Source organism: Neodiprion virginianus, chromosome 5 (assembly GCF_021901495.1).
Source record: "Neodiprion virginianus isolate iyNeoVirg1 chromosome 5, iyNeoVirg1.1, whole genome shotgun sequence".
Lineage (NCBI taxonomy): Eukaryota > Metazoa > Arthropoda > Insecta > Hymenoptera > Diprionidae > Neodiprion > Neodiprion virginianus.
The window spans coordinates 27233157-27260371 of NC_060881.1; the positions used below are offsets into that span (position 1 = coordinate 27233157).

The 27215-nt window shown below is 42.0% G+C and overlaps 1 protein-coding gene across 2 annotated transcripts; it reads right to left on the minus strand.

The window, feature by feature from the left end:
• On the minus strand, positions 1-27215 carry LOC124304460 (homeobox protein orthopedia-like). 2 transcript variants are annotated; one of them, XM_046762723.1, is made up of 6 exons: positions 23870-23949; positions 23458-23748; positions 23102-23283; positions 10484-10670; positions 9794-9973; positions 1-2307 (listed from the first exon to the last, which is right to left on the minus strand). In XM_046762723.1, the coding sequence occupies exons 2-6, from the start codon at positions 23486-23488 to the stop codon at positions 1997-1999; spliced, it is 891 nt and encodes a 296-aa protein (XP_046618679.1). In that variant the 5' UTR covers positions 23489-23748; positions 23870-23949; the 3' UTR covers positions 1-1996. The 2 variants fall into 2 exon arrangements, with proteins under 2 accessions (XP_046618679.1, XP_046618678.1); XM_046762722.1 differs by lacking the exons at positions 23458-23748; positions 23870-23949 and adding an exon at positions 26776-27215.

The following is a 27215-nucleotide window of genomic DNA, read 5'->3' on the forward strand; positions in this document are numbered from 1 at the left end:
TGCGATTTCGTTGCCCGCGGGTTTTTTTCCTACATGTGGAGTATGTTTGTTTTTTTTTTTTTTTTTTTGTTTTTGTTTTTGCTGTCATCGTTTTTAATACCATTACGCATGGATTTTTATTGAAGGGTGGGGAGGGAAAGGAGAAAATGTGAGGAGAAACAAGGAAAAAAAAAAAAAATCAACGACAAACCGAATACATTAGATGTGCCCGCGAAAATATCACAATTTAAAAGCATACTCTTGTCTTTTACTCTGCTTGCACTTCGTCATACGTTATACATACATACCTATTTTCCGTGCTTATATACGCACGTATTTACGTACAATAACAATAATAATAATAATAGTAATAACAATAATAACGATAATAACAGTTCGTCGATACGCTGCTCTTTATTTGACGATTTTATTATGTTAACGACTCCGCCATGGTTTTTACGTATGTTTATGATGTGACAATAATACGGTAGAGATAATTATCCTTGATCTTATCCCTGTGATAATTAATTGCTAGATGAAATTTTACATACCATACAATAATAATAGTAATAACGATTATTATTATTGTTATTATTATTATTATCGTCATTTTTGCTGTCCGTATCGATTACCAATTTAACATGAGTGGATACAACTTACCCCTGGAATTATCGTGACGTGATTGACGTAGGTTATAGGTACATAATTTATTTACAAAAGTTCCATCTCATATATATATGTGTGTGTGTATTTTAATATATCGAGACAACGATAAAACATTTTATTATTCGTCAATTCATAACGCGCTATAACATAATATAATCGTATATAATTACAGTTAACCAATTTCTCAGACATTTCTCCTTTCTCGTCTGTTGAAGTGATAATAAGTAGGGTATCGAATAATGAAAATTGAATGTGTTATCGGTAAAATTATTACGAATTGAAATTCTTATGCCAATTGAACAATGAGATCCGTTTACGAGAAAAATCGTGCAACAATTATGGACCTCATGTCTGAAAATTTGCTTAAACATTTTTTCGTCTCGATTCGGGATTTTTTTACTATTTTTTTTTTTTCTGACTTGAAAATTATACCCACAAGTTGTATGCAATTACCAGCTGATACAATATGATTGATATTGTGTGTTTTATAACGTCATATTTCTTGACTCTATTTACAATGCCTCGTTTCTTGCACTAGGTATCATACATCTACATATCACTACATATTGTTATACTATAGATAAAATATCGTACCCGCAGTGATGATTTTCTTTTATCGTTATCGTTATTGTTATTATTATTATTATTATTATTATTATATCGTATACCTCAACTTCGGAAAATTGCAGTTCATTTAAATATGCTGTATAATTAAATTACATTATTCACGTCCATTTCGTTTCTATTCTCTTTTAATTCTTCTTGTTTTATTTTCTTTCCTTTGTTTGTTTTCCAAGTTCGATTTAGCGAAATAAAAAAAAAATACAACCAACTCAACGGCACCTCGTTGAACATAATTGTAAAATAAAAAAAACATACGAGAACAACGTATCCTCGCGAAACGACAAAGAAGCTTGAGAGTGAGAGAAGAGAAGAATATCGTTAAAAGTATGTATACGCATTAACGCATACATGCATTGGTGATAAAAGTACCGTATCATTCATAATCAGACAAGGTACAAATCACACAACGATATTATTCAATTTTCATTACAAACTCGTGTTACTCTGTTTCTTTATTTTTCCGACATATGTGCCTCAGCCAAAACACGATCGTCAGGGCTGTCGCGCGGTAGGTAAAAAAAAAAATTCACGAGAATCGAGGGAATAGAAGAAAATGAAGAGAGAAAAAGGAAAAACAAACAAAAAACAGAGTAACAATAAAATAGAAAAAAATCCTATGAAACAAAGTCAAAAACGAAACTGAAGAGGGTAAAAACAATCTGAGGAAGTAAACGAGAGCAGCAAGCGAGTAAAAAATGTTGGGCGATATGGGGGCGGATAATTCGCCCTAGTATACCGAACTGTACTCGAGATCGTGGCCGGTGTACTGAGGGGGTCCCGGGGGTGGAGGCTGGGGGCTGTACTGCTGCTGGGAGGCGTCCGACGCCCGGCGTCGCAACGCCGCGATGCTATGGGCGCCCCGCCAGTCGGTTGCCTCGCCGCTTCCGTCCGTACCGACGCAGGATACTCCACCGCCGGAAGCTGCCCCCGGGGAACCCTGACCGCAGTTTAAACCGGGACCCAAGCTGCCCGGTTGACCACCGCCGACCGACGAACTCCCGGGTGGGGAACCTCGAGACGCCGAGACGTGAACACCCCCTGTAATCAATGCGAGTGATCCGAGGGTTAGTGGATGGGTGCCGGTTCCGTTTGAGAGGATTCCTGTAACGGGGAAATCTCTTGACAGTTGAAAATCAACCACGCATGCGCCGAATAATTCGATCTCATTGGTCGGCGAAATCTTATTCTTGTATGCGACGCAGGCCGGCCAATCTACGCAAAATTTCTACGTTTGAAGTTTCAAAGAGCGTAAGCGTTGAGTTACGATCGCTCTTTGAGGAATCAACTTTCCGACCCGATAACAAATGCTTTCCAAACATCTCCGAGTCGCTGCCTAAATTATTTGAGATTCTAACCTCGAAAATTCGTATCGAAACGGAATTTGACAGCTGAAAACTCGAGATGGCCAGCCTGCACGAACAGCCGATAAAAGACGCGCATGCGCGGTTGATTTTCAAGTTTCGAGTGATTGTCCAGGTATGTAAAGTACAGTCAGTCTTTACAGGCAGAGTAAGATATCACTTATTTTGACTGTTACCTACGCTTGCGCATCGCTTACGCGAGGAAGCTAACCGGTAGCGCCGTTCTACGTAAAGTAATATTCATTAATGCCTTCCCTTTCCGGTTAACTTTTTCTCGGTCCGAAACAAAATGCGAATTAGATTCTATACGAATTATGTGAAAATGACTAACGATGAAGACGACGTGAGATAATGGGAGTCATTGTCACGTAATTCGTAGAGAATTATGGAGGGGAGAGGTTAGAAAATAGGAGGACTATCGCCGTGTATAGAAAGTGTCCGTAAAGTAGAGGAAAATTAAGATGGCGTTGCTTCAGCAAAAGTTCTTTGATTCCTGAGCGCCAATCGGATTGTTTCCCTTATTGCTATGAGCGACATTGCGACGACCTGTTGAACCACTATTTCCTACTTTTGGCGGACACTTTTCCAGTTCCAAATTTGTTCTCCGTATACAAAATCGAAGTTGCATTTTGTTGACTAGCCGGAACGGGAAGGTATTAATGAATATTACTGTACAACGCAGGATGCGAATATCTAAGAGAAAGTTTTATTTATGCGACAATAATGCCAGGAAATGTATTACCGTAATTCAATTACTACTTATCGTAGGAATACATTTTCTGGCGTTATTGTAGCTTGAAACAAAAAAGTTTTCGGACGTCTTTGACCGGCATTGCACACAGAATAATGCTATAAGTAGGGTTTTTGCGTTAGTGATGCGTGATCGTAGGCAATTGTCAAAGTAAGTGAAATTTCACTCAGTCGGTAAAGACTGACTGTAGCATCCTCTTAAGACAACCGAATTCGGGCCGTGCGTTGCTTCGCCCTAAATCGATCGGAACATTTTCATTCGGTTTGTTACGATACGGTGGAAAATTCGGTATTCGCCAAATTGTTATGCACACACCGAGAGAATAGAAAAATAGATTTTACGCAAAATTAAAGAAAAATATAAAAACATACTTAATATTAACGTATCCGAGAATATCTGAAATAATCGTATGCCCAAAAAAAGGTTTTTAAATCGCTCTTGGTTCGACTTCGATACATTTTCGCAACCCAACGGAAAATTGGACATTGAATTACTACTTTACAACTTGCGAATTACTTTGAAGATTTTGAGTTTACAAAATACGAATAATACCATGGTTCTGTTTTACTATGCTCACCGAATTTTAGATAAATTTAAATTTGCGGTAGAATCAGTTGTCCTATGAAATTGCATCGTTACCCCAACACTACGAACTTCATCCTCATAAAATCTCGGGTTTTAGGTTTACAGACTGATTCTTGCCAGAAAAACAAAAAATTCGCTTTCCATACGATCTCCTCACTTTCATATGAAATGTGTCCGAGGAATAAAAACTTAATTTTCATCACCGCTGCAGTGATGGAATTGAAGCGGACAAAATAACCATTATACCCGGTAGTATAAAACAGCAAAGCAGAAGGAACTGAAGAAAATCGTACAAAACCGACTCGCTACCTGGGTCAGCTTTTAGAGCTTCTCTTAAAAAGTAAAAAGAAGACACGAGCTAAGATAGAGAAAGAAAAAAAGAAACCAAGAAAAGAAAAAGAAAAGAAAACCGATTCATCCGCACGCCGCATGCAGGACGATCTCCGCGAAGTCGTATCCTGTATAAACAACGTGTAAAAACGACGCGTATATCCAGGAACACACCACTTCGCGTGTTCAAGAAGCCTAGGTTAGCTTTTGATGTTGCACATCTACTCCACACTCGCAGCGTCTCTAGCGACGGTTGCGCTTATGGGGTTTGGGAAGGGTTGATTATGCGGCTCTGCGCCACGGCAGCAACAGCAGCAGTCGTAAACACCTTGTGGGGGCGATCGGGCCCACCGACGTTGAACGGGCCCGTGAAAATGATTTTATGATGCTCGCGGTAGCCGGCGGCAAACCGGTGGCCATGATACAGCAAGCGGGCCCGATAGCCCAGCTGCTACGTACGAAAAAGAACACTTGAAACTGCAATTTTCAGATACCACAATTTTCTTTTTCCATTCGTTGTGGGGTTCGTTAGTAATCCTGAGGTCATTTACTACTCCCACCCTTACCGACCGAGCAAACTCACCTTTTTTTCACCCTATATTAAATAATACAACGAACGGGAAGGGTTCACATCCCAAAAATCGTCAAAATAATTTGTGGTTTTTAGACACGCGTCACTATTGCCAAGTTTCCCGCATTTCAGGGATCAAAAAATGCACAACTGAGATACTTTCTATCATTCCGGAAAAAAATTAAGAGTAAAATGAGCCATCGTGAGACTATTTTCATGTAATATTGACGTCGCTAGATGATAACTAGGAATTACTATAATTTCGTAAATAAAAAATGCACTCACGGCTAACCAAGGAACGCTCGGCCTTCCTGAAGAGAGAGACTTTTGATATACCACAATTGCAATGTCAAATTTACATTCCGACCGAACTACCACGGTTATACCCAACCAGAACCACGTGAAGACATCTTCCCCGGTTTTTATTAGTCATTCATTGACTTCCGTGACTCAACATATCGCGATTTCAACGAATAGGAATACCGAAAGAGCTGCAGGCGGGATTCTGGCGAGATTCTATAAATGAATAGTCCGCGCTTTTAATAGTTTCAACGAATTCCGAAATTCTATTGGGACCCGTACAATAGAAGTTTCTTCTTGCAATACGTATGGATTCATACACAATCTCTGTTTACTCTTGACCAACCTTTTTCAATTTGGCTTTTGAAAGGACGTAGAAGATTTCTTTTACGTTAAGAGAAAGACAATCAATCGTGTAGCTAACTTCGTATACCACGGATATTGTACAGTTTTTGTCTCTGACATGTTCATAAGACGCGTTAGAAATTGACAAGTCAGAGTCTTCATGGGTACTGTATTTTTTGTACTGTAGGAAATCTTGAATTTCAACGTTGACAATTTTTTTTCACCCCTATATCTGCCTATTAAACATTCTCCAACGTTTGAAATTCAGCTCACCTTTCAGCTTTCGTGCACTAAATACTGACGCACCAAAATTGTATCTCTATCATAGGGAAAAATGTACATTTCTCTTTATAAATTGTTTTCAAACTTCAACTATACTTCATAAATTCAGCTAAGCTATCATTCGTCAATGGTATTGTTCAATTTATAATTATTTGTGTGAAACGAAGCAATACTACGTGTTTTTGAATTGAAATTTATATATCGTTAGTCACGAAAGCCATCCAACATTACTTAAGTCTTGTGGAAACATATCAGGGAATTCTGAATTTCTTCTCGGGAAAAATCAGGGAATTTTACTTGAGCAAAATTGTCACCACCCTGTTTCAGTCACGTTGATACCAGTTGTGGACACATTCATTGGGTACTTATAATCGGAGATCGTGTCCAGAGGCGCGTCGATGATCTACGTAGATCCCAATTTTCAAACAATGAAGTATGCCATCAAGTGCCAAAACTTGTTCGAAGTCGGATTTTAGTAATTTTGAATTAGATAATCGAAGAGATTGAAAGTCAAATTAAAAGATGCCCATAAATGGTATACTTGGGGACATGAATTCCGATACGACTAACTTTTTCGACAAGTCAGTTACGTTGACAATGCAGATTCAGCCTTCAGCGTCGCTGTCGGCCGGCCGCTATGCGTTGAATCTGCATTGCCAGCGTAAAGCCAAAGTTTGCTATCTCAGAATCCATTTCCTCGAGTGTACGGTAACATTCATTAATGCCTTAACCTTCCGGCTAACTTGTTTTCGGTCCGAAACAAAATGCGAGTTCGTTTCCATACGAATTATGTGAAAATGTCTGGCGATGCAACCATTGTCACGTAAATCGTATAGAATCGAACTCGCATTTTGTCTCGTACCGATAACAAGTTAGCCGACAGATCAAGGCAATTGATGGATATGCAAAAAAATGGTGCATCTAGTTACATCACACATTGCAGAATCCCGTGAAGTGCAGAAGTGGAATGACTTACCGGGGCGAGTAGGATGAAAGATTTCATAGGTATGGGATCAGAGATGCAGGTAGACCGACATGCGTTATGCTTATTTACGTACGAACGTCGGTTCGTATGTATAATAACTCGAAGTGCCGACTACCGTGGTGCCCGCCTGCCTATACTCGGCACTTTGAAATGTCTTAATTCACACCTCATAGAGTCTTGTTTGCATCGGTAGAGAGTCGATACAATCGGCGCAAGGAACCGGGAACGAGCGCTCGGAATATTTCCCCGCGTCTCGTCGCGTTGCCTCGGTTTGCTCGGTCGTCTCATCGTCCAGGGAGTGCTAATCATCGTTGAAAAACGAAAAATAAGACCCGCTCTAAAAACTGTTTGCTCACCGAGTTACCGAGCGCTGCGTAAAGGCGGGTGCCACGTCTCGCACCGATCCTCTCGCCTCTCACCCTCCCACTTTCCACCATCTTCTTCTTACACGTACTTCCTCACCTTGTGTGCACATATCTATAAGCCTCGACTATACTTTCCTAACCTCTTCATCACGCGCTTATGTATAATGCTTGTGCCTATTTGCTTATATCTGCACCGCTTTTGCTTTCGCTTCTGTGCGACATGGTGTATTAAACGATTTAAGACTCGGTAGCGCGACGGTCCCGTTTCGTTACTTAGCTCCGGTTAGATACGATCCTTCGAATCCAAGGAGAACCCCCGATCATCTTTACAGGAACGCGATCGCGGATCTCTGACGGAGTTTCGTTCCGGACAATCCGTAATTGGTCAAAGTTGAAGCGACAGGAACATTGACAATTATGTAGCCTGATTTGTTTGAGGGGAGATCATTTCACGGGTCCAATTATGACAGACATTCACCCTCTGAAATCCGTCTCGATCGTTTTTTATAAAATATACCAATTGTAAGTAGCAGGCATGCGCGCAGGTTGGAAAAATTCGAGAGGCAGTAAGCGATCGAGTTCATCATAATTCATTCAATACCATTGGAATGGATTTTTAATTGTCACGGTCAAATTGTTCGTGCATCATTCAAACACTTATACATACGGTATATGTATACTCGTAGGCATCTGTGCACTCTCTAGGCGGTAACGAGTGGTAATTGGTACGAACCTCTGTCTCATGAACATGTGATGTACGTGTACTATATACCGTATCTATTACAGGTTATATATATATATATATATATATATATGTATATAACAATATGTAAGGTACACGAATGTCAGCATGTTTTACAGGCCATTTTACATTCCGCAACTTTTGTTGGAAATTTGAAATATTTGCTGAATATAGATTCTGTTTGATTTCTGAAAGTAATGATAATTATACTGACAATTAATTTGTATGACACGCACATGCAGTAATTGATATATACGTGTACATTACCAAAGAAAGAAAAGTATTTTTGAAAAGTCACTCGTCACATGTAATTGATCAACAAATTTTGATATATTATTCCAACGGAGTCGAGGATTTTTGGGAAATGCATGTTGATTTCACCAGGGCCAGAGAAGGTAGTTTTTTTTTTTTTTTGTTTTTTTTGTTTGGTTTTGGCTGTATATAGAGGTGTAAAATCGAACGATAAGTAAAGATTTACAGTCGATATTTGCATTACGACATAATATCGAAGAATGACAACGTTGCAATTGCGCGGTAAATATGTATACCAACCATGTCTAGATGAACGTGTACATTTTTTTTAGATCCTTTCAAGGAACATTCTCTCATGCAAGTCGTCATCCTTGAATCCATCGTTACGTTGTATCGATTTTTTTTTTTTTTTTCATCAGTGAACGATTGAAACGAGTCCCGGGATCAATTGCCCAACTCATTTTGAATTTCGGATTTCTGTTAGAGGCGTTGGTTGCATACGGCGTATATGCAAATGCGTGCATACGCCGAATATGTATACACATATGTATACACCTATATGCGGCGTTTATGTAAAATTTTTGAAAAAAAAAAAAAAAAAGAAACAATGTATGTATCTATACATGTATCTATATGTATGGATATACGATGTGTACATATGGTGGAGTATATGAAGCGTGCGAGAGAATCTTTGAGTGGTGATTTGAGAATTCGAGAGTTCAAGAATTTGAGACAGAAACGTAAAGTTGGGTCCGTATGTTTGCACAGTCAGACCTCAAGGCGATCGCACCTAGGTGCGAGGTCTCTCCGGCTGTGTGCTTACCATTACGCCGCGGTGCAGCCATCTCTCTCCCTCCCTCCCTCCCTCTCTTTCTCTCTCTCTCTCCCCCTCTCTCTCTCTCTCTCACACACTCTCTTCCTCCTTGCCCCCTTGACTCGGCAGTTAGTATTTTCACGTTTTGCTTCGCTGTACGACTTTAGCTCGGGTCGAGATGGAGAGATTTGGGCCTTATAGATGTACCGAGGCAAAGCATCAACGACGGTAGAAAGTTTGATGAATAATGCAGAAAATAGAATTGAAAGAAAGAGTTGACGATTAACAGGAAAAACGATGAAACTGGGAAATGGATGGATTTTTTTTTTCCAGAAAATACGTCGTTGCAGATAAATTTTTCACCGCAAAACGTTGTTGGACAATTATAGTTTCAATTTTATTCAATTGAGATGACGAACGTTGTTAGACAGAGATATGAGCGTAAAGTTATCGGTTTTCGGTACTTAAAATTGATCGAGAATGAAACGAATGATTTAATTTTATTCATCCCAATGAGGTATTAGCTTCCTTTGCAACAATTAGGTGTGCCACTGATTATAAACGCTTGCAATTTATAATTCGTTGGTTATCCAACGCTAATTCAAAACCTGTGATTCCGTATTAGAATTTTCGAAACACCTTCACCTGACTTGTAAGATGAAAAAAAGTGATTGACGGCAAAAAAAAAAAAAAAAAACTTGACAAAAATTGAACTTTGCTCAAAGAAGCGAGGAAATGGTGCAGAAAGATTCAGGGTTGTACAAAATTTCTGCGAACATGGCGTAAGTTTCTTACGCAAATACCTGATACGTGTGATTAAAATTAAGGTGGGTATACCTACCGAGGGAGTTTAGACCGTAGCTAGCCTGGTATACCGTTTGCGACGGACTGCTTATTGGGAGACCAGAGTTACCCAGGCCAAGCGACGTGCCCAGACCTCCGCCGCCTTGCTGCCCTAGCTGACCCAGACTTTGGCCGAAACCGCCCATCCCCATCCCGCTTTGACCCAGCTGCCCGAGTCCTGCGGGAAATCAGTGATCGTTGTAGTTATTGCCATTGGCCTTATAGGCGGGGCGATTCCCCTTCTTCCTTTAATTATTACTAGTATTTATTACGCTTTTGATTTATTTGCAGCCTGTTTTTTTTTTTGTCAATATCTTTGATTTCTCACAAATTTTTATACACACAGTTGTCCGCAGTGACGTCTGATACGGCCAGGTTTTTTGGACAATCGGTTACGTTGGCCGTGAAAAATTAACCCGGATCGGATGCGAAGCAGGCTCAATCTTTGTCAACACAACGTGACCAATGACCGGGGAATTTAATCCAATAATAAAAAAACTCGATCGTCACGGGTTATGTTTACAAAGATTGAGCTAGTTTCGCGGTCCGCCGGCGGTGGCGCTGCGGGCTGATTATGCATTGCCAACGTAACCGACTTGTCTGACATATTAACTGTCTCAAAATCGGAGATGCGGCCATCGGTTAGTGATTTTGATCTTGTGAGTTGGTATTTTGTGTTTTTACTGACCCGGGCCCATTCCCCATCGATCCGTAGGTGCGTGGAACATCCCAGCGGCCCCGCAGAGCTCGGCAGCAGAGCTCATCGCTCCGAATGGCGGCAGTCCGTGGGATGGCAGCAACGATCCCGGTGACCTGAAGACGTTCGTTGTTTTCTTTCGCTTCTTCCATTTCGCCCGACGGTTTTGAAACCATACCTGAAAACACCGTTAAATAGTAGGTTTTCACTTTTTTTATTATCATTGTCAGTCGGTGTTCGGTATCAATTCGAAAGTTTTGATTTACATTTTGCTCATATCTGAGACTTTGATCTATCAAGCTTGATAGTAGATTCAAGTTTTAGCTGATACTCAATTATAACAACAAGTTATTGCGGGTTAATGAAACTTGGTAGCCTGTATTTTGGGAGAAGGAAATGGCGAACTTGAGGTTACACATCGACTGACCTGTTCGGTCACTGTATAACCAAAACTCGGTAATACCGGCTATTCAAGTTCGATCACAACTTCAGGTAGATAATTATTCGAAGATCGCAATGAAGGTGGAATGAGTGGGTAATTCATAAACTGTTGTTCAAAAGTAGTTTGAGACCTGATGAACATGCGTTGTACCGGGAAACCGCCCAATAGTTGAGAGTCCTTATGTACAAGCGTTTTAGATTAAGCGATTCTCTGATCAGTAGTTGCAATAATTGCATAAGAGAATAATTGCGGAAGAGAACGAAGAAAACGGGAATTGCGACGCGTGGTTCAGTATCGTGCGTTTGCGTTCAGAACTTTTTCTCTCGAAATCGAAACGAAGATACAAGAAACTTTGCATAAAATGACGTCTCTTCCCCCGTACGGTGGCATTGCACCGTAATAATCCTTTTCACGTTATATAGGTACAAGTACCGATATGTAGGTATACACTAGCGGATGTAATATGCGGTTGTAAATAATAGATGATGTATCGGGTGTGCGGCGGTGGCGAGGACGCGGTTGATTTCAGCCACCCCCGAACCACCCTCGACCCCTAAAAGCCGGCGGACTTGATTTATTGATATCGCATGCAAAGCCGGTCTGCGTTCTCCGAGAACCCCATCCCCATATCGGCGGCACCATTGGTCTGAACGAGACCGTGGCTGACCGGGTATGGACCTGGCGTACCAGACGTCAACTTACCGCGAGTGGTGCGATCAGACATGAGAAGAGCGAAAAGGGTGGATTCCGCAGGGCGGCGAGTTACTTCGGAGGCAGTTCCGCTACTGCAGGAATGGACAGTTTCGCTCGTATGTAAAGTCGTAAATTAGTACCGCAGCACGGCATTACCACCGGCTAAGGTTGGTATATGTTTGCGGGGGTTGCGATAGGATTACCCACGGCTAATTGGATATATGGGAACCGACGGTGTATCCCGTTGAACCGTTCACTTCCGCCGTCTACATCCCTGGCTCGTATATACCTACGCTGTTCTTTACACCATCCGTTGCGTGAACGACCATCTTCGCGGAAGTTGACGCTGTACTTACTGAAATTTTACCGAGGGTGTTACTCATTCTCATTCAATTTGTGAAATTTAGCCTTCTTGGTGAGTCGGCAACTTTTGTTGTAATGCTCGATACAGCCTCTGATGTTTGTTCGTGACATCAGAAATACTGTGCCGTTCGGAACTGACTCTGTAATGGGGTTCGAAACAGGCTAGGGATGGATTCTGTACTCAATATTGACATTCGTAGTCGGAATCTTGAATAATGGTCGGTATTAAATAACTTTACGAGTATATTAGGTAAGTTGTACTAACAAGTGAAGTCACTCTGATCGAGGAAGAGCTTATTACGTTCATTCTACACTTGTATCTTTATCCTAGAGATATGTCTAAAAGTGTGCTGGATCGAATACATCTAATGAAAAAAAAAAAATAACTATTCCGAAACTTTTGTTTGGTAGTAGAAAAGCTAGAGAGTACAAATTCCTCCAACTCTAACCATCACCGCGAGTTAGTGGGATAAAATTTTTGGAGCAAGCTCGATGCCGAGCGATTTCGTTCAGCCAGTCTCACTAACCGCGTTCGAGAGTTGTCCAATTCAACCAATTTCAATCGAATTCAACCTTTCCAGTCCAGCGTACGCAGAGATTCATTACGAGTTGTTTTTTCTTCTTTCTCTTTTTCTCACCCCTTCATGCGAACCTGCTGACTTTTAGGAAGTGATATTGCGGCGGGCGGGGGTCAGGGGTCGACTGGGAACGACCGAGCGGTTAGCCTTGCGTATTAGGATGCGTGAGGCGCGATCCCGCACCCCAGCAGCTAGGCGCCCTGGGGTTCCTTCTTTCTCTCACTCGCCCGATCCGCCTCCCGTCTCTCTCTCTCTCTCTGGCCGCCACCTCTACCGCAGAGCAGGGTGGGTGCGGTTGCACTGATTTCACGCGCGAACACCGACTAAAAGCCAACGCGTTTTGTGTGCCTACAACCCCGAGGTTATCCGCCTCGTGAACAACCTAATGGAAAAGAGCGGAAGGCGGTGGCGTGGCTCAATTGATCGAGAAGCTTCTTGCCGGTTTTTACTCCCAGCTCATCTTTACCCTATATACTCGAATGCGGAGTCACCTGATCGCGTTCCACTCTTCGAATCCAAACATCGGCTGCGTGGAACGAAAGCAACCGGGTATTTGTTGCCATTCCAGCGGCGTGTACCCGAAGGACGGTTCTTTTTCATCACGGCTAATCAATGGCCGTCAATGATATTGACCATCGGTTAGTCGAGGTTGACCGTGATCGACAACTTTGGGGCGACCCAGGTGAGCTTTCCGAGGACTCCAGTAACACTGTCTATAGGTATAACCGGGTGTGTATCGATTCGGGCGTAGATAGAGGCGCGCACCTTTCGATGACTAACAATATGCCCGAGAAGGGTAGAACCCAGCGGATCCCGGTCTTCCCTCGGGTCCGAATCGAGTCTGTGATACGCGTATATTGAGTCAATTAGGAATATTGCTTTTTAAAAATTGATCAATCATCCACCGATTAGGCCGACGCACGCGTCGGTCGGACAGCTGCGTCCGCCAGCCGCACTTGGAAAGGTGAATTGGCCTCCGCAAGCGGTACACCTGGACAAAAAATCACGGCCCCATAGTTTTCGGGACCTCGGACGAAACTGTTTAATCTCTCGTTTTTTTTTTTTTTATCTTCCAAGTCATTTTTCGATCGGTCGCGGAGGACACGCGAGCTTTCCAAGCAATCGCTTAACGGATTCGAGTAGGATAAGTTTAGACGGTTACCTCGAACGTTGGGGAGGATCGAGGCTGGCGGCCCATGCCGAGAAGGGAGAAACGGGAGAGAGGCAAATGGGGGGGAGGGACTCGTAAAGGAGGTTCAGCGGGCGTTGATATAAATTGATCGAGCCATCAACGCAAGCGGGAGGATCTGGAGCTCGGCACCCTCGGGAGATATACGACCCTATAATATACTTGTGTTGGTGCGGGATACGGAAAGTCCGCTGTACGGGATCGAAATCTGGTTTTGGAATGGGACCTTTTGCCGGACCAGATCCGCGGGAGGGACCATGACGAAAAATTATCACAGGCACAGCACGATTAGGTATTATCATGGATTATTGTTTTTAGTCAAATTGGAAACGAGGCAAAGAGGCCACATCGAGTGTTTCACCCAGGAAACTCCGATTTCGTGGTATCTTGATCTTTGAATTATTCACCGAGTTTGAAATTGATTACTTAGGAATCCCACTGCGAAACAATGGATCGTCATAGTAGGCAATTCAATCGTGAGCTGATTGTGAAGCGACTCTTCAATTTTGCAGAATCCACATGTTATACCACATTCGAGGGTTGGAGTGTATCGGTACTTTACAGCGCACGAATGAAGGCACTCTCGACCCCATTGATTCTGACAATATCTGTTGAAATAGTTGACAAAAGTCCTTTGATTTCTTTCGAAAAGATTATCTAATCTCTGTCCAACGAATGTGAATTTGCGTCCAGTCTTTGAAATCTTATGACTTTATTGTCGGAAAGCACGGTTTTCAATTCTTTTTTTTTTTGTTTCCCATATACGATTATTGCTGCTTTTCGATGCACGTTCAGAGGGTATGCGGCAAAGTGAACAAAGCAAAGGGTGCGAATCAGGCGACGCGAACCGACTCTCGCGGTCTGATTGATGATGGCAGACGGGAGATCTTCGAAGAGGGGGGGAGAAGAGGAGGTGGTGAGGTACCGGCCGAGGCGCATTACCCAGACCACCCTCGGGGACTCTCGGGGTTTCGCGAAACTCTCTCTAGAACCATCCTATACCCTCCAGGACCTCCTAAGATAAGGGAGGATAAATAGCTGTCCAAATTAAATTTATCCTAGAACCGTAGAACAGCTACTGTCTTCTTTCTATTTTCAGACACCGCTATTTTCGTGCCAAATTTTTTCATCCCTATCATCACGTTACGTTTTTTCACGGATTTCACAACGAAAATGAACAAGAACAATAATAAGCACGAAAAAAGAAAGAAGACGGGAATATACGAGTAGATCCGTCAACTTTCGGACAGATTTTTAGTGCATACTTTTCGATATGGCTGTCATTTGGATATGTTATAGTGGTAGTGTAGACAAAAATACGAAAATCCGCCAATTTTCAGATCTCAGCGTTTACAAGAAACACGTTAATCATTGAATTTTCGGGACTTTATCTCGTCCAAAAAAGTCTGACATTTGTTTCAGCGTGAAAAAGACCGATCTTTACGAATATGAGATACATTTGAAGATAGAACCAGAAGAAGTGTAAAAATAGAAAATACACATTCTATTCGACATTTTCGGTCCTGTATATGCGAAGGAGTAAAAACTACATTGATCAAATTTTTTCTTACGAAATGGTAGACATTTTGGACTGCGATAACACGAGATTACAATTTAATCAGTACGGATGTAGAATGTATTTAGAAAATTCCGGTTCAGTGATGATTTCATTTTTATCACAGTATACAAATTTCAAGATATACCTCTTTCCATATCTCGGAGCAGCCGAAAATCGTTGGTATCACTGCGATGATTATAAAACGATAGAGAAATTATTGTCTCGTTGTCGGTACGCATGCAGTGAGCGTTTTAAGGACGCGCCAGCTGTAACATGTATATATACACGCGTTCCCGCATTACTCGCCTGCCGGTTAAACTTGATCCCTTTACGTTTTATCATTATTTTACGTTGGCAATATCTCCGACTTAGTGCTCACACTCCGCGCGTCGTGAAATTAGTCGTAACTACCGGTTAAACCGAAATTTCACGCTGCATGGAATTAACCTCACCGCGGATATGTATAAACAGCGGAAAACGATGCTTGCAATAGCCATGCACAACGGGATATATAACGGATGTAGCGTCTCTTGGGAATAAGGAGGTGAACTATCCCTTGATCATGGGAATTGGTTGAATGGTTTCTGGACCGTTTGCAAGTGTGTCCTTTCATGGGACATTCGGAACGTCGAAACCAGGTCTGAATTAACACTGTCGCGGTAACGCAATTGTAACGATGCGTGCTTACAAGATTCCCTATTATTTAGCAACTGTACAATTGTTCGAAATTGAGTTAACCGTATCGTGATCATATTTTGAAAACACAACACTTTGTGAGTTTCTTTTAAATTCCAAGATACTAATTGTTTTCATCAGCGTTTCGTTACGTTAATGGAAACGTTATTAAACCTCATCCACATCGGATCTTTGAAAACCTCGGTTTCCATTCATTGTGTACAAATTAAACGATCAATGGTGTATTAAGCGTTGCATTCGGTATGCAATTTTTTTTTTTTTTTTTTTCAGTTTCGTTACACTTCTACGATCCAATGAAATATTTTCTGGGCAAAAATTGTTGCAATTTCTCTACTGTGAAAAAAAAAAACAGAAAAAGTCGTATCGGAGAATCCCGGTAACGAATATAAAATATCTATGTAGAAAAAATTGTTCCATCCTCGTTCGTCGATAGTTTTCTCAATCCTTTATCTCCTTTCGTCTTCTTCTTGTACCGTGTTGACGTTCAGAGGTCTAAAAAGAGTGCCTTCGTTTTCGAATTCCGGTGTTTATCGCCGGTCCCGTCGCCTTATTTCCAAACCTCGAGCCCATTAATACGTCGGGATTTATAAAATGACGAGGCTCCGCGAAAGAATCGAGGGTTGAGGGGAGGGGGGGGTTTGATATGATACGGTGGAATGGGCTCCGGATGATCCAATTCTCCCGGGATGCTGTGGCAACACAGTTTGTCCATTGAGCCAACATCCCTGTGCCCCCGGACCCCCTTTCATCCCCCCACCCCTCAGGAATCCTCGCGACGTAGGTGGCGCGTATAGTTTCGGCCGACGACATGTAAGGGCCAATATCGTGCCCTATGTATATTTATACCGCATTAAAATTCACCCTCTCTCAAAACTGCGAGCCTCCGCAATCTCATACGCCTTATGTATGTGCGTATATATAAAACAAGTCGAAAACGAACATGGGAAAAACAATGCCCGATTTTTTTCACGAAAGGGTATTTAATTGGAAATAGATGGAAGAAAGAAAAATAATTTTAAAAAACAAAGAAGGATTGCTGGAATCATTGTCCACGTTTACGTTCTCTTGTTCTGATTTTTTTTTTTATTCTAGAACAGGTGTCGCGTAATGATTTTCCCTTGTATACAGTAATGTTGATTATTGCCTTAGGATTTTCGTCTAACTCGTTCGCGGTCAGAAAGAAAATGCGAGTTGGATTCTATACATATACGAATTATGTGACAATGATTCCCAATCTTTCGCGTCGGCTGCGTCGCCGGTCGTTGTTACATGATTCGTATATAGAATCTAACTCGCATTTTTGCTTCGGATCGAAAACAAGTTAGACGAAAGCCCAAGGCATTAACGAACATTACTTTACGTATCTATGTACATATGTACAACACTCGCGTCTCGCGGTGGACGAACGAAAGTAATCACGGTGTATAAATTTTCTCAGAGAGGGAAGATCGAGTGGGCATGTATACGGATCACGAGGAGAGTCGCATATGCGCTGGGAATTCGGCCCAGAAGTCACCACGAGTCTGACTGACTCCATCTACAAAGTATTGCTTTCAAAAGAATCCCAAGGGATACGGGTGAATGGTGTCATTGCCGAATCCCGGGGGAATGGACAAGTGACGTATATGACTCGGTGAGAGATCGAGTCTCCTTCTCTTTACCTATATACTCTAAATCATTCCTGATCATACGTATTGCTGCGTTTATAATGTTGAAATTTCGCAGAACCGAGCCGAGATTTTGTGAATCTTTTTTTTTTTTTTTTCATTTTTTATTTTTTTTTTTTAATCTTGTAAGTGGAAAATTCTGCCGAAAACACTTGTCAGAATTTCTAACTTCTTTCGTCTTTAGAGAGAGAGAGAGAGTGAATTCAAGTTTCGAAGTTTTGGCAAAGTGGAGGAAAGATTCGATTTTTTAATTTTTTTAGGTTTTTTTTTTTTTGGTAATCAATTATTTATCCCTTGTTAGGTATTAGTATTTTCAATTGACTTTCGGCTGTTAGACGTGGAAAATCAACTCGCTTTTAGATTTTTTTATTTCCCGAACGGTGTTTCAAATTTATTTTAAATCATTAGAAAAACAAAAGGCTCAAATTTAACATACAAAGGTACGAAAAAATTTGAACATTCTTTTACCCTCCGTCAACACGTTTTTTTTTAATTTCGTCCGTAAACTGATCAGGCTTTCAGGGTCATCGGTCCACGTTTTCAGTTTTCACAGTTTCTCCGGAATCAAAAAAAAAAAAAAAAAAAAACTGGCGAAGACAAGAGTTTGAATTTATTTTTTCGCTTATGGGCTGAGATTGATATAACTCGAGGATAAATTCGAAAGGTATAATTTCCATTTTAAAAATTCATTTACACTCGAGCACAATGTCTACAGTACAGAAGTTTGAAATTTAGTTTCTCTCGACTTTAAGATCGGTTCAATACTTTCCTAATCCGATCCTAATGAAATTGGCGTAGAGTGGTGCTCGGGTGTAATCGAAGGGACGTAGACCGGTATCCTCGGCGTGCCAACCCCCGTCTACGAAAGAGACCCGTCCAACGGTTACCTGGCGCAGTTAACTTAACCGGTAGTTAACTTAACCAAATGTTAACTGGCGTCGTTCCGCCGAGCTTATTGTACAGGGCTAGAAACGCGAATGGCTATCCAACGGCTCGCTGCCGACACAAAATTTTATTCGCGTATACTTGTAAGGTACTTGTGCGTATAACGTAACGTCACGTGCAGTTTAAAACGGCGTTGCACAGCCGCGAAAATTGAGGGCAGGGTTTAATCGACCCTTACTTAGCAATTAAAGTTGGAATTAAATCGGTTATCGTCGCTTCGGCAAAAAGACCGCACCGCGGTTGATTAGCACTCGGTTCCTGAAAGCGCGTTTCTCCAATCGCAATTAAAATATCGCGAAATCTAGACTCGATATTCGCCATCGAATTCCATCGGTGCGTTGATATTTTACACGTATTCAAACGCAATTATATCTCAGCGATTCAAATTTCCCGCGTATTATATATATATATGTATGTATAATACACGTATGATATATTTTCAGGGCAGTGCGATCGGTTATATGTACTATATATGTATGTAGGTATACCTTTTTATTTCTATTTTTTTTTTTTTTTTTTTTTTCAAATCGTCACCTCCGTGTTTTTACCCCCGTTGTTTTGTACATCCACCAGGCTCCTCATTTTTATTTAATCATTCGTTATTTCCTCTTCTCGGATTTCAAGCCGGACGGTTATTTCTAGTCTGTGAATTATTGATCACGCGCAAGTTAGCCGATAATGCATTTTCTGTGTACAGAGCCGGAGCTTTTGTATACTCGTACACATTGCTGACGCGATCGAAGTCGTGAAATTTTCTGTTGAATTTTTCAAGTCTCGTTGGTTTTTTTTTTTTTCTTATATTTTACTCGGAACCAGTGACCGCGAGCGACGAGTAAATATACTGACAATACGATGAAGAATCTTCTACCGTGAATTCAGCCATTCGCGTGAAAACTCTGCAATTGAACTCGATTTTCACAATCGGGCAAATTTCCGACGAGTCAATACGCGAATCCCGTACAACGAGATGTATCCGGAGGAAGAGAATATTTTTTTAGTCTAATATGCCAATACATTGTTTTACACTTGTCTCGATTTTTTTTTTTTTTAAATGGAACAGTTTCCTCCATTTCTTTTTTTATTTTTTCAATGTTTTTTGTCCCTATATTTTCCAAACGCGTTTGCTTCGGTTTCCTGTCTCCGTTTTACCGTCTGGCAAAAATTTTTCGACAAAATGTCACATCTCCAGCCCACGTTGGACCGATTGAAATTTGTAAAAAAGGGGAATAATGTTGTTGCCTGTGTTTTTGTTTAAAAAAAAAAAAGAAAAACAAAATATAACAAAAAAAAAAACAAAAAAAAAAAAATAAAATAAAAAAATGAGAAATAAAAAAAAAAATATAAGCTTACGCCCCCTCGGCGGAGGATATTTACGACCTGGCCATGGAGAGCGAAGAAGTAGCCTTTGATAGCGGCGCTCGATATCGTCGCGACGCCCGGCGCCGGCGCCTTTCGCGTCTACCGATTGGCCGCTCAACCCTCGGCGTGCTTCAGGTACACGTTCCCTTGGAAACTGTGGAAAACGACGGCCTGCCTACCCTACCCTGCCTTCCCACGTACATGTATACCTATACAAGTACCTTCAGAGAGAGAGAGAGATACCATGGCCACGCTTACGTCTGCGAACATGGTTAGTCTGTATGGGTGTAGGTGTATATAGGGGGTGAATTCCGCATGTATATATATGCGCGTAGAACTCGATGGAAATTCTCTTTCAATTACATTTCGACGATTTGAATTCACCGAACTGCCGCCGCGTTACTCCGAGGACGACTTTCATTTTGTTCCTTGCTCTGTCTGCCTATAAGTTGAGTGCCAGAAGACGGAGGGAATGAGATGATAATACATGGTTTATATATATATATATATATATTTAGGAGGGCTTGTTGAAACGTCTTGACGTATTTTCATTCCTGCCATTTCGGAGATTATGATTTTCTTTCTTTTCTTCTTCGGAATATCGCAGGCTGTGTGTATTTTTTTATTATTAAACTATGTTTAAGTGATCAAGGAAAAAAATAAAAAATAATCCTACTCTAGCAACGTATTTCAGTGGCGATACAGAGACGGATACGATATTTGTTGCAACAGATAGAATTTTGCAAGTTTGAGTAGCCCGTGAAAAATCTTTGCTATCGGAGCGATAATCTCTGCTGTCTTTATATCGATACTAAACTTTAGCTGGATCAGCGAATTATTCATTTTCACGTTGATAAAAAAATGTTTAAAAATGTTTTAGCGTGCTAATATTAATCGTTGATTATTGTTTTCTTTAATGAAAGTGTTGAGCAATTTGGATAAATGAAGAAACGAGCTGATATTTAATCACGAAGGGTAAAGAAATTAATGACTTTCCTTTTTAACTTTACAATACATTGTCGTTTTCTACAAGGGACAATCTGAATTAATGTTCTTAAAAAAATGAACGGCTAGATATTTCCTCTAATTACTCGTCATATATAGTTAATACCAGTGAGGAATTCTGGAATAACGATTGAAATATCTCAAGATCTGCAGCGGTTGAGTAGAGAAATGAAAATTGTTCTGTCTTCTGAATGAAACTTCAAAATTTTTCGTTACAGCGACCAAGAATCAATCGCGAACGCTTTTCTTCATCGATATAGGATCTCGAACAAGTTATTTTAGGACTGTTACTATATTTTTCAATTTTATTAACCATGTATAATTATCGATCGGATTTTATTTTATTTTTTTTTCCTGCCTTCGAAAAGTTTTAGTCTTTGGATTGACTCTCACGAGCCTTTTCCTACCAACCGAGATACCGCAAACTCATAAAACGCCTTACACGGCAAGTCCTACCAGCCAATTCAGGAATACAATAAAATTTTCACGATATTCTCTCGCAAGCATTAAAACTTTATCAGAATTAATATCATCAGAAACCATTTAGCGTTATTTATAACAAAAATGACTACAGAAACATCTTGAAACCACCGGTTGAAAATGTGTTCAATTTATGGAGTCTTTATAATTGCGGGTAATATTAAATTTTCCGATTACAACTGCAATTCTAATTTGTTCGTTACGTTTTCGAGTGTGTATCTTAATTTGTTAATTAGTTAGACGAACAGACGTTAAACACGTGTTATTAATTCAAAACGGTGAAAAGCATTATCAACGTACCCACCTAATTTACGATATTAGTAGTAAGAAGAAAAATTTGTGTAATAATTGAGGAAGTCTTGCCGATTAAGGGTTTCGTATAAAAATATCACCTCACACTTTCGCACGAGTCTGTCAGTTTCCGTGCTATATAAGTGAGTGAATTTCGCGCAGCGCGCGCTTCCACCCTCATTTTATATGCAGACGGCACACGTTGGTTGACTGACGGTTCGAGCAGGAGATAAAATTTTCATGATATTCTATTAGTCCGGCGTTTTTCCCGACGTGCCGGGCGGCTCAAAAAACGGAGGTCCACTTTTTACGTACCCCCCGCGATTTTCCGCCCTTTCACTGAACGGTTCCTTTCGATGAAAAAACGACGCCTCGAACAAAAAAAAAAAAAGGAAAAAGAGTAAAAAAAAGCAGTCTCGGGTTGGTCATTAAATTGTCTCCGTAAATGAAATGCCCGCACAAGTTAATCGTTTGCAACTCGATCAATCGTCAGGATCGTAATCAAACTGAACGGATAATCGCGTTTAACGCGTTCTGGATAAATTTTCCGAACATCCTGAAGCACGGATATTAAACGTGAAATTGTCATTGATGCGTGGAACAGGTTTACCCAGACGGGGATGAATAGAATGGGAGAAAGATGAATGGTTGTGTTTAGATTTGCGTCTGCTAATTCTCTTCGCACACGAATATACGACACCATCAACTTGTTTTTGCGCATGCTTTTCCCTTTTTGAAGATGATGTAATGCTTGGGTGGACGAAATCGCGACGCAGCGTGCAGTATGGCGGTCGGGAAAATTCAACCCCCGTAGAGCATTCGTCGGAGGGCTTAGCAACTCGCAAGTTTCGCCGCATCAGTTTAATCCAAAAAGCCGCATTAGGCCTCACAATTGATTCTCAAACAACTCCCGTAAACTCCTTATACACATAGCTGCACGCCGGCCTGCAGGAATTTAACCGACTGAGCAGCATTTACCGGCTGATTAGCTGATTATAACGTTAGCGTTTAGGGTAGTGGAATTGTAAATGAAGTTGAAGCTAGCAGAAAGAGTTGGCAGCCAAACGAGTTAAACTCTTTGAGAATAGAAGAAATGCAATTCAATTTTACCCTCATGATTCTATAAAAGTATTGGGGGTTCAAGGTGTTTCACAAAATTTTTATTTTCGCACTTCACCACCTTGTTCAAATGATTATTGGAACGTTTGGCTGCTAGTTCTGGCTGCTAGCTTCAGCCTCGGGTAATTGTAACGGTGATGGGATGGAACAACCTACATTGTAGAAGAAGAAAAAAAAGAAGACGACGAGGAAGTAGCAATATTAGTACTTTTAATGGGACTTACTTGAACGCGACTTTCCGTCAGTCCGATTCTCATTGCGATTTCTTCCCGCATGAATATGTCGGGGTAATGCGTTTTGCTGAAACACCTCTCCAGCTCGTTGAGCTGCGCCGGTGTGAACCTCGTCCGATGCCGTTTCTGCTTCGCCGGTTTGTCGTCACCTTGACCGATCGACCCCGAGTTTCCTGAAATCATGAAGCACCGGGTCGGGGTCGTTCAGTGTATCGTCCACTGGACGTCTCCGTTAGAACGAAGTGAGAGAAAAAGACAACGGACACTCGCGCATGGAAAGTATACTGGTAGGTGTGATTAGGAACATTGAGACACTTATAGGAGAGCGAGACCATTGCTGCACACACCGTCAATGGTGAACGCGTCTGATCCGAGCATAGTTGATCGCAACCCGTCGAAGCTGAAGTCACTTAAATTCACCCCCAAAATTGGTTCGATTCTTGCTTGCTAAGGTGCGGGAGATCTCTTATTCCTACGGAGGGTGAAAAGAAGGACTCCAGGTCACAAAGTTGCCATAATGGCGCACCGGCTCCTTTTCTCCTTATCCAGCGTTACATTCACCGGTGATTTTACACTCCGTTCCGTATTTTCTCCTCCTCCTCCTCCTCCTCCTCCACCTCTTCCTCTACTCCACCTCACTGCAATGCATGTTTGGTTTTACGCGCAGTTTTTGCTTATCCTTTTCATCCACCGTTCCTCCGTCGCACGGTTTGTTCTCGATGTTTTCCTCCTCCTTTTTGCTCTTCTCATTCTCCTTACCGTTGCTGCCGCCACCCGTTCGTTCGGTCCTGGTGCAGTTTAAATTTGTATAGGAGCAGTAGCTCCTACGTGCAGTCCAAGCGGCTAAGGAGCGAGTCGTTCGCGCACCCAGAGGTACACCCGACGACGGGGAGGAGACGCACGAACGCCGGTTGGTCACTTAGCATCGAGGTGTTAGAATCGTCACCGGCCTCTGCTTCTAGGCGAACAAATACCACCACACATTTGTCCATCCCCACGTACCCCCGACACTCGACTAGTCGTCTCGGAGTGTGTGGCTCGCTCACAGGCACGACCACCACAACCGCGACTCTTGAACCTGCCTACCGTCGCACCATAAGTATGCTTATTACGCAATGAACTAGTTAGTACAGCAAGAGCATATGGGGTACGTTTGCAAACCAGCAGAAATAGATTCTTACATGCCTACGTAATACTCGGACACGAAAACGATCATGTAAGTATCTGCGGCACTCCGTCTTCACCACGTGAGTCGTTTCCATTTCAGCTTATGATTTTCTAACGTACTCCACGCCCGGCTACCGGTGTTACGCTAAAAGCGCGGCCGGTCTCTAAAGTTTGTGATATATCGTAGATAGGGACACGGACCACCTCGGAGGGTGTATCGACTCACTAAACCACGGGTGTATAGGGACGGTATCAATGAGAACCGAGTTTACAACTCGCCTCTTTATTCCTGTTTTATTTTTACGGTCATCTCTGATGGTTTTATACCAATTTTATTGGCGGGCAAACCTTCTTTATTATACCGCCGGATGTTCGGCGCGCCTTTTAAACCCGTAGGTCATTACCGCAGCGGTACCTTAATCCGAAACCGTCTTGCAGAACGATGCACACTGACGTGCCAAAAGGGGTGAAAACATCACCGTGAAATCTCGCAGCGTACAATTGTTATATGGTGGAAGTGTCGAGTTGGCACTTGAACCTACAACCTCATCGTCTGCACCGCGTTACGCCGGGCACATAATTCTTCCACTTCGAGGTAAAGGAGTGTCGCATGGTAGCAGCAAGTAGCCGAGGTGGTGTAGGCAATGGGCATAAATGCACATAGGAGTGCAGCACCCTCAGCAGCGGGGCAACGACGGCTAAGTGTCGTCTGGTGTGTGATCTTGAGCGTATGGTATACGATACGTGTGTATACGGGGTATACATAATACCCGAAGTGAAGAAGTTTTAAATCAAATAAAAGGACTCTAACCAAACTTTAACTCACAGTAGACTTGTTTAAGTAGCGTCTAAGAATACTAATTAGACACCGACACGCCGATGCCTTTCATCGACGCGCTTCCTCTCGTGTACCTCCGTGTTTTACGAACACATGACTCGCTACTACTTTTCAGTTTTTACACCATTTCTATACTATCGCGGCAAGAACTGTTCCTCCCGGGTCAAATGTCGCGCGGTGTTTCCGCTGGATCGAACATTCGACGCACCATTGATTCGTCGTCGCACCTCCGTCGATGATGATATGTTTTAATAACGTTGCAGTCAATTCCCGGATTTATTGTCACACGCGGTTTAGTACGTTTCTCGCAAAAAGTAAACCGTGCGAAAAGGTTGAGAAGATCGATGGTTGGGTTAAAAGTGAGAAAAAGTAACGTCGAAACCGCGAGTAGTTCGGGCGAAGTTAACTGTCGGCCACATCCGACGGAGACCGAACCGACGGCTGATTGTGAGGTGTGTCTGGCTCGAGGTCGAGCAACTCTACTGGTTCCTTAACTTCTCGGCTAATTTAATCTGAGTGAGTTAAGTTAATTACGCTTATCAGACCCGCGAGCTCGTGGCCCCGTGGAGGGAATTAGAAGGAACCGTGCAAAAACACGCCACGTGCGTTCGCTACCGCATTGCTGAAATCTGTCGCATTTGAATTTTTCTTGTATTTTCTGTTTCTCGATACTCTTGCTGAGTATGGAATTTGAGCATCGGATAAGTAGAGCAAAAACGTGATGCCAATATTAAAGTCACCCCAAAGATTGTTTCAAAACTGTTCTTATCTTTATCGCTGATCAATCAAAACCGTAGCGCCGTTTTCACTGATCAGTTTGACGGACCTTTATTCTTTTGACGGTTCAAATTGTTCTTCTTTCCCTACAACCAAGGTAGGGACTCACGAGTGAACTTCGCTTTGGCATTGAACCGATAATGATACATACTTGTACGATATTCGTCGGTGATTTGAACGCACGGAATATTTTTCATGTCGCGCAAGGTGCGAGTGTGTACATAATAAACGACGACACACTTTATCCTACATCTTAATTTCAAGATCATCGAAGATTTGACGACAGTATTCAGTATACAGTAGATACTATACTCTCCATGTTCTAATACGTTTCTCTTATTTCATCAACGAAATTGATTCGGCGAAACTTTTACCGGAATACACTTTTCTTCAACGGTGGTTTGCCATATCAAACATGTATATACATAGGTAAAACCATATCGGGTTTGATCGGCATGGTGCGAAATCTCGATACTCCAGACACATGTGAATACATTAGTCTTTTAATCGTGCACCCAAGCCTTTCCGGCTTGCGGAATCAAATGTCACAACGTTTCGAGGTTCCTCCGTCTGTACTTCATTCCTCTTTCGCTCGGTGGATTTGTGTTTTTATATCCTCTTCGTGTCCTTGAGAATTTCCAACACTAAGGAGCGTCGAGGTGACTCGAGGTATCGCAAGTGAAACGGTCCCGGGTGTAGTGAAACCGTTGCAGATTTTTTTCTCTTGGGGTGGAATAAGAAGAAGTAGAAGTAGAAGAAAGAGACAAAGATGAATTTATAGAACGACGATTGGGGGGAAGGTGAAACTGTGTTACAAGGGGATGATGAGAAGAGGTTGAACAGTGAGTAAAATTGTAGAGAATTGATCTGGTGGTGAATTTACCGGGGATTCCGTGTATGGAGCCGCCGGTGGAGATGTTGTTGAGCATGCCTTCCCAGGAACGAAACTCAATCCTGGTAGAGGTATCTTCGATTGTAACACTGTTTCCTTTAACGAACGTCAGAATGATATTTGATCCCCGGTAAGGGACACCGCGCGACTTTTATCGGTGGTATTTTACGGGCTCGGCACGACGGCGGCGGTCCAACTTTTGACGCAATAATTTACCCAGTGAAACTCTCGTCGTCGATTTATTGCGCCCTGACGATACACTCTCATCGATAACCGGCCCGAGCCTTTGAAAGGCAGACAGCGGACTGCCCGCCGACTGCCATATCGGCCCTCCGACTCCCACCAAGACGACCATTCGCCCCCGCCTCTTATCCCCCACGTAGACGATCCCCAGGTTGTGGGCGGGATATTAAATCGCGAGTTTCCGACCT

What these genes read in the sequence shown, in the direction of transcription:
- LOC124304460 (XM_046762722.1), bottom strand. Translation starts at nt 26,821, where the DNA reads ATGCTCAACAACATCTCCACCGGCGGCTCCATACACGGAATCCCCG. An exon ending in TGACGGAAAGTCGCGTTCAA is followed by an intron (nt 10,671 to 23,101) that starts GTAAGTCCCATT and finishes CGGTGTTTTCAG; the next exon opens with GTATGGTTTCAAAACCGTCG. An exon ending in TCGATGGGGAATGGGCCCGG is followed by an intron (nt 9,974 to 10,483) that starts GTCAGTAAAAAC and finishes GATTTCCCGCAG; the next exon opens with GACTCGGGCAGCTGGGTCAA.